At 29.8% G+C, this 8,531-nt stretch overlaps 1 protein-coding gene across 1 annotated transcript; it reads right to left on the reverse strand.

Moving 5' to 3' along the window:
- Nucleotides 1–6: 6 nt before the first annotated feature.
- On the reverse strand, nucleotides 7–4,607 carry LOC113381088 (failed axon connections-like; the record flags this gene model as incomplete). Its single annotated transcript, XM_026620073.1, is given in 5 exon segments — nucleotides 7–24; nucleotides 105–251; nucleotides 2,996–3,160; nucleotides 4,435–4,535; nucleotides 4,538–4,607. Coding segments are annotated over 5 exon segments (486 nt in total), but the record flags the coding sequence as incomplete, so codon positions are not given.
- Nucleotides 4,608–8,531: the final 3,924 nt, after the last annotated feature.

An 8,531-nucleotide genomic window follows, 5' to 3' on the forward strand; every position in this document is an offset into this window, starting at 1 on the left:
GTTGGCAAAAGCGACAATGTCCAACTAAAATAGACACAAATCAAACCATTAACCAAATTACATCAACTCAAAAAAAAAAAAAAAATTACATCAATTATACTTACGGTGGTGGGTTCATCGCCGAAGAAGAAAGGCTTGTCAGCCAACATGTCGCTCAGCACTTGGAGATCGTTGTTGCCAAATTCAGCAATTTCATCTGGTTTGTGGACACCAATTCCTTGAGCCTTCACTTTCTTAGCACCCTGGAACCACTACACGTCACCAACACAGTCAGAATAGACACGGACACAGATTTGATAGGAAAAATTAAAACATACATGTGAAAATAGAAATTGCCACAATTAATTGACTACTTGGTAATAATAAAAAATTTAAATCTAGATCTATCAGTAATAAACTACAAATTTGAGAATATCATTTCTGCCTTTTTTTGATATTTTTGTACTCTTTTCAAGTGGCAACTTAACTAATTCACATGTATGTTTTAAATAATTTGACTGGAGCGAGCATGCAATATCGCAAACAATAATATAAGTGTGATATGTAGCTAAATACAGTTTCAAAATTTAAATTAAAATTAGATCTTAATATCAAATAAATATTAGTATTTGGTGCTGATAGACAAAAATGGATTCTTGCTGATTATGTGGCTACAAAATACATTTCATTCATACTGACAAAAATATTAACATTGTTCAAGTAATTGCTTATTGTTATAAAAAGTCAACAATTGATTTTCAAGCAAACATAATTTACAACGCAATTGCAAAATCAGTAATCTTCGTCTTATGTGCAAAAGTTGAATGATCCCAGTATCAATGTTTTCCAAGAAATGATTTGTTGAAGAATTTCGAAAACAATGAGATATTAATTATCATATTGTATGACAAAACATAAATATGTGCACGAAAAGTATATAAAAGTAATTACATATATATAATTATTTTTTATTACTTTAATATGAGTGTTGTTAAATTTTAAAATTATTAAATAAGATGTTTCAAAAATCATAATACTATGATTCAGTAACTAAATTAATTTAAATTTACACTAATTACAGCTACTAAGTAATCTCAATTAATTATGGTCGATTAAAATTTATTTGAAAATTAACTAAGAGAAAGAGATTATTATATTTTTTTTAAAGAAAAATATTTTTAAAATAATTAAAATTGCAGTTGAAAATGTTAATTTAGTGATCACACCTTAATAATTTTAACACAATTTTCCTTTCGGTTTCATATAAAAAAATGTAAAAATTTCGCATTACAAATATTAATAATCAAAAATATATAAGAGAGTTAAAGAACCATTTATGTTTAAAATCTAGAATCAATTTGTTTATTTATTCTAATAAAAAAATATTATTCCCATTACTAAATTCTATATCTCGTATTTAGTTTACCCAAAGTAGGTTTCTGAAACATTTCTTGAGAGATATTTTACATGGATTAATTTAGAACGTATTGAGATATAATCTTAAAAATCATCACGTTTCATAGAATGTATTTCTAATGTCGTGAATGAAATGTATAGTAAATTAAGTAATTGGAAGATATTGGCATACAATTGACCTCGACTTCAAGAACCATAAATTATATCAAATTATGTAGGAAATCAGATTCGAAAATAAAGCCAGGATAGAATAATAATAGTGGGTTACAAATTAAATTGATCCTCTTATATATTGCTATCTTTCAGTTATTTATATTTTAATTAATAGTAGTTTGGAAGTTAATTTAATTTTATACTAATTTAGCCTAGTATAGTTAATTGAATGCGATTTGTTATGTTTAGAAATTAATCTAAATTGAGAGTAATATATTTTAATTTTTTCAAGTTACCTGTTCTTCAACAACAATAATTCTTTTTTTGTATTAATTTACAACTATAATATTTTTCTATAGTAGTAATTATTCAAATTAAAATTAAGAAGTGCCTGAGAATGGTGGAAAGTTCTTGTATTTTTAAAGTTATTTTTTTAATCCTGCAGTTTTACTTGTTGTCGACTTTGCAACAGGTGTAAAAATTAATGTATATAGTGAAAAATGCTCACTATTGAATTTTGCCAATATTCTCCAAACTTCAATTAAAAAGTTTTACATCATACCAAATGATAGAGCAAATCAAGTACAACTGAGGCGAGATGCATTTGCTGGTGCATAATACTGAAGAAAAATCTTGTATTTTGAGTAAATTTGGTCACTAACTCCTTTACTATTTTTAGCGGTAAACATAAAGCAATATTATAAAATCGTGTAGATAAAAATTTATAATTAGTATTCGCCAGGAGTGCTGCATGACCCTACCCACCAGATAGATAATATGGAAACCACCTATTCGCGATGTTTTGCTTTCTAACCAAGAGATGAATGACTTCTTACGAAATTCGCGAAATGTGGGACTTCGTATTGTATTATATGGACAAGCTTTCAAAATGACAATTCGAAGAGAAGGGAAGGATGGTAGGATGGTACATCATGCCAGGAAAGCATAGTTTTGCAAAACAAATCGTTAACCGATGATAAATTATAGACTAAACTCATAATGGAAGAAAAACACAACTTAAATAAAAATACTATAAGGAAATAATCTCGCATTAATGAAAATTCCATTACCATTTCGTCTTCCGTTCCTAAAAATTTCTCCGAATGCAATTACTTTATTTACAAACGAAATTCCATCGACGTGAAATGTTATGACAATTTTATCAAAGCCTGCTGGCAAAAATTCCGTAGACAATAATACATGGACAGCCAGCAGAATAAGCAAAAAGATAAATGAGCGGTTTTTTAAAGATGACATTGAAATATGATAAGCCAGATTACGCAAAGGAAGCAGCCACTGTCGAAAACTTTTTATAAATCGTTACCATTGAAAGATCCGTTCTAATGTAAGAGATAAATTATGGTCCATTAGAGTTACTGCTTAAATATGGCTATTTCAAATTAGGTGAATATAATAATAATATCAATAATTAAAAAATTCAACTGACCTTGCGTCCAAAAGCAAATTTGAAGAAGAAGTTGAGGATTCCATTTGGAATACGAGTTCCAAGAGCATGTTGCAAATTGACTTTGTATCCCTTGATGACACTTTCTGGGTACTTTGTACGCCACCAGTAAACGATCCATACCAAGTGGTTTTCAATCATGGATACCTGAAAAAAAAACAAAATTAAATGATAAAAGACCCTTGACTTACATATATTTTTAGGTCTAAAGATGTGATAGCGAAGTACTGATTGTAATAAATAAAACAGGAGTGAAAATCATTTCATGTTCTTTAGATGAAGAATCACTTCTTTGATATAGTCGAAATTTATACTTGTTTATCTATGGATATAATATAAAGTAGAATTTTCATGTTCTTCAGATGAAGAATTAGTTTTTGATATAATCAAAATTTATACTTGTTTATCTATGGATATAATGTAAAGTAGAAATGTCCATTCGTTAATTCGTTAAATTAATTAAAAAATATTGATTACTATATTACACATCATTTAATTCAAATTCTCCTCCATCTTTATTAATAGAATTACTGTTCTTGTCTTCGATCAAATTAAGAATGTATGATTTCCTTATGCGTCATGGATATATCACAGATTTCATGTCAGTGTCACCAAAAATCCCATAAAATATACTCAAGGGTGTAAAAATCCCTCGACCCAAACAACAACAACCTACTGTATTTATTTAGACGCTCGACTGATTTTTAGTATCAGAGTTAACATGAAACGGCACATTTGAGACAACTACACCCATTGTTGAAGATATTGAAGGGTTTCTTCAAAAGCTATTAGGCATTAAATCAAATCATATGATAAATAAAATAAACAACATTTTGGATAATGATTGAGGGTAGTAGTTGTCTCTAAATTGGTGTTAAAGATTAAAGATGAAACTTAGAAAAATGTGAATAATGTAATGTTTTATTATGCAAATTAATTATTGTACTATTCATATTGATTTTATGTTTTAACAAAATTAAAATAAATTTTTATCAAGAAAAATGGCGCTATAATGGCGTCCACTTAAAACCGGTACGCCATTTCGACGCTCAACCTAAAACGACGCCTCGATCAGGGTTGAGTGACTGATAACCGTACCGGCTTTCTGCGGAACACGAGATAAAATTGCGCCAGAGTTAAATTTTACTTCTGAATAATTATGAAAAATGTTGTTTTTTATACAAATAAGAAATTTAAATTCGCTTCAGAACAAATTATTGAGCATATAAAATGTATTCATCTAAGTATGAAATAATTTATGGCTGGTTTATGAAGCAAGAAATTTTGTATATTGGATCTTTTTGTTATGAAATTTCTTGACCAGCAATGCTCTATCAACAGAGATTGTTAATAAATTAGGATAAAAATAAATAAAAACGACAATTATTACATAATTCACTTAAATTATATATTTTATTTACCATAGCATGGGAGACATTGCGTTGTTCTGGTGTCAAAGCAGCATCCAGATCCTTTCCGTAGCGTTTGGACAACTCCTTCATGATGATGGCACTGTCAGCAATTCTTCACCATTCAATTCGACGAAAGGCAATTGTCCTTTCTTGCTGCGGAATTTCATCTTGTGGTCGACATTCTGGAAATAGATAAATAAGATAATTAATAATAGTTTTTGTACTATAAATGCAACTGAACCTAAAGCTCAGTAGTGAAATAAGTTGCAATATGATGATGTATTGATGTCAAAAATTGATCTATTTAATAACTTTTGAATTATTTCGTTACAATTATATCAGAAAAAAGTATTTGGTTTTTAACTTTGCTCTAACATTGATAATAATAAGATCAGTGTGATCCAATGACCAATATACAGTAAGTTTCCTTCATATCTAATGAAATTGAGTCTTCTTCACAAAATTAAAATTATTATTATTAAATTTATTCAATATTTGTCAAGAACCATATTTCGCTTGCCTAGGAAATTTATCTACATTTCACATCCTGTGTCTGTTAGCATTCATTCGTTTGATAATTGCTGGATAGGAGTCATAACTTGATATATCTCCGACTTCTATTCTTATGCATTACATCTGGTTATCTCATAAAATACTCACACATTCAAAATTTCATACGACGCAAGCATTTTTATAAAATGCATCTGTTTTATAGATTACATAATGGATAATGCTCTGATGCTTTCTATGAAATAACATACTAGCCTTACAATGTCCACTTAGTTTCCAAATTTGAAAATTAGATGTATTCTCTATTTTGTACTATCATGAAGATTTTTGTGGACTAATGTGATTAAAATCTTATTACCATAACGACAAAACTAGCGTTCCAAAGGAAACGAGTGCATTATATCATATTTCTTCTCAGGAGCATCGAGGCATATAGAATTCATCATTTAAATTGCTCGTTGTCTGCTCCATGTACTTGTCAAAATGTTTAATATCGTTCATGGAAGACGAACGCCAGATATAATATAATTCCAGTCGGCGACGTGTAGACTGCCTGCGGCAATATGCATTAATAATGGTCGGTACATGTGAAAGAACTCTCTGGATGACAAAGGCACAATTAAAAATGTTCTTTTTTGTTCTCGACTCGCTTTTGACTGATGGCGTCGATGATTTTACTGTATTTTGAACTGCCAGACTGTACTTATTTTCAAGTAATAAAGTTGGGAAGTTATGCAATTATATGGAGTTACTAATTAAACGCACAGGGCGTGGTCCTGTAGAATTTTGCCAAACTTATGATAATAGAGAGTCGTGTAATGAAAAGTAAGTAAGGGAAAGATGAATCTGCAAAGTCAGAATGTCGAAGTTTATAGTCTTAAAAAATAAAATTATTTGAGTGCTAGATAAATTTAAATTTTTGTGTCCCACGTGAAGTAGGTACGCCAGGCCAGATTGACATCCAACCCGAAACGACGCGGAGGTCGGGTTAAAACGCAGATGACCGCACCGGTTTCAGGCAGGACACTATCCATGAACTTCTGTTATCTTGTGATGGATATTTAGTATGAAATTATGCTCAAATATGTTACATAAAATATTTATCAACGAATTTAATAACGAACATTTTTTGTTACAATTTAACAATAATGCATCTATTCAAAAAAAAAAGAACCAACGACTCGGTTTATTCAACAATCTTAGGTTAAAATTTTAGACTATATATTTTAAAAGCTTAAACTTAAATCCATGAAATTATTCCAAAAGCAAGCTAAAACAACTTTACAGATTATACCGAGCTTTTAATGTGATGTAACAACTTTTTACATCTTGCGCTTGTTCAATTTCTTATCTAAACAACATACATAATGTAAATATACCTCGAATATCTTATGCTTCTGAAATTTTCGAATATAAATATATTTTCCGATATCCAGACGAAAGTCAACAAAGCCAAAACGCGTTTTTGTAGAGCATATGCTTTATATGAAAGCTGTATTTATTTGGATATAGGATACAGATTTTGAAGATCGTAAATAAAAATTTACCCATAGCAATAGTTTAAATATCCATATAAATTAATCAATAAACTTTAAAAAAAAATACAGTATTTGAGGTCATGTTTAATTAGGAGAAAGTAGCATGAGAGGTACGTGTCACCAGCGTCTAATTTAAACACCCATTACGCATTTCATATAAACAAAATTGGTTTATTTATAAGAATAACATGAACAATTTCGTGAGAACATGTTTAATGTCTTGGGATTTATTTATTCTGTGACAGAACTTCAATAAACAGATCTTGCTTATTTTATCAACGCATGGATGTTCCTTTGATTACAAAATGCGGAAGCACGGATTAAAAATAAAAAATAATTGGGAAAGTATATGTATCTAAAAAGTATATGTAAATTATCGCCGTTTTACCGTATTTACTTGATTTTCCACAATCTTATAGAATTATGCCACGATTCAGAAAAATACCAAGAACATTCCAAGAGGGATTTGTACAATAAGGAGCCTTGTCTTGATTTAAGAGATTTCAATATAGGATTCGAAGTCTTATAAAAGAACAAAAAACGTGCTGAGAATAAGACACGGTTTATTACGAATGAATGCACACAAGATTATTGATTTTGTTTTCATCATTTGCGTGAAACTGGAGAAAACGTGGTTTTACAATAAAATTGGTAAATTTTATACGCTGGTCTGACAAGTCACTTTATTGACATTGGGAAAATAAAATTATGGGTATTAAAAATCCCAACTTGTAGAATTTTCTTACTAGAATTTATAAAATAAGATATTTATTTAATAGATTACATAAAATGTATCTACTCTTACGACAAGGTAGACAAAGATTTATAAGCTCATCGTGAAATCTACTATATCTCCAGGAACAAAAGTAATACGTATTGATTTTTATTTACATCAAAAAGTATTGTCATAAAATAGTTTATATATATATATATATATATATATATATATATATTTCTACAATGGATCCTTCGATGAAAGCCAGAGAATAGAACAAGTAATTTGAGACGCAAGAAATCCTCCGTCTAGAAACGTCTTCTTTCCGAAAAGCCTCTGAGGGTTTTTGTCAATAGTGTACGATATACGACGTCAGTCTGTTTGATAAGAGGGATTTCAAATGTTGCGTATAAAAGCGACCAAAAAACTTTTCTCTAGTCTAGAGGGATATATACCAGTGTGGATAGACAGAAAAGTTCTGAATCATTCGGATAAAAGACATTCTTTTGAGACAAGAAATTATACTGATTCCTTTATTGTTTCACAAAGTAAGGAAAGCTAAAATATTATATAAGGCAAAACATGACATCTGCCAAACTGACTGATGTAGAAGTACTCAGGTCAAATCTTGGTGGAGCACTGTATATAAAAATCGATAAGGATTCGAATCAATTGATGTAGACTGAAAAAATGGCGCTTCAAGAATAAGAAAAACAGTAATTTTCCTAAACTAAACTAGTTTGCGAAGCCAATAACAAAACAGATCAGGTGTTGGCTATGCCATTAGCAAGTTTCCTGGTAAGACCATTTGATTGTAGTGCTTCTAAAATTCAATCTTTTATCCAATAGCCTAAATCTTTCCCATGAGTGATTTTCACTGTTTTCTGATGTCTTTGAGCAACGTTTGATCAAAAGGCCTCACAATATTCATAGCAATCAACATATATTTTATGCATCAAATATATCGAACAAACAACACATGTACATGAGTCTTATTAATGGACTACATTATATAACACGACTTGAAATATCTTAAACCAGATGATTTTAGCCTTCAGTGTACCTTTTATATAGATATTTTACGAGTTCGTCGACAAGGAAATGTTTTGAGTTAGATCAGAAAGCACATGAACTGTTTGTTGGTGGGCTGTGAAATTGCGGAAGCACGTGCAAACACAATTATTTTAATAAAAAGCTAATTAATGTTATTGTCGGTAATTAATTTTTTTTATGTGAAACATCGTTGGTGGTCTTAAAATCTTGGAATTTGGAAAAAATCTTGAAAGTATTTATTTGGTGTCTGAAAACTGGTACTCTTTTTCCGCAGTACCAGATATACTTAA

This window comes from Ctenocephalides felis, unplaced genomic scaffold, assembly GCF_003426905.1.
Source record: "Ctenocephalides felis isolate EL2017-DRISC unplaced genomic scaffold, ASM342690v1 CF-g0.4_SCAFFOLD_02567, whole genome shotgun sequence".
NCBI lineage: Eukaryota > Metazoa > Arthropoda > Insecta > Siphonaptera > Pulicidae > Ctenocephalides > Ctenocephalides felis.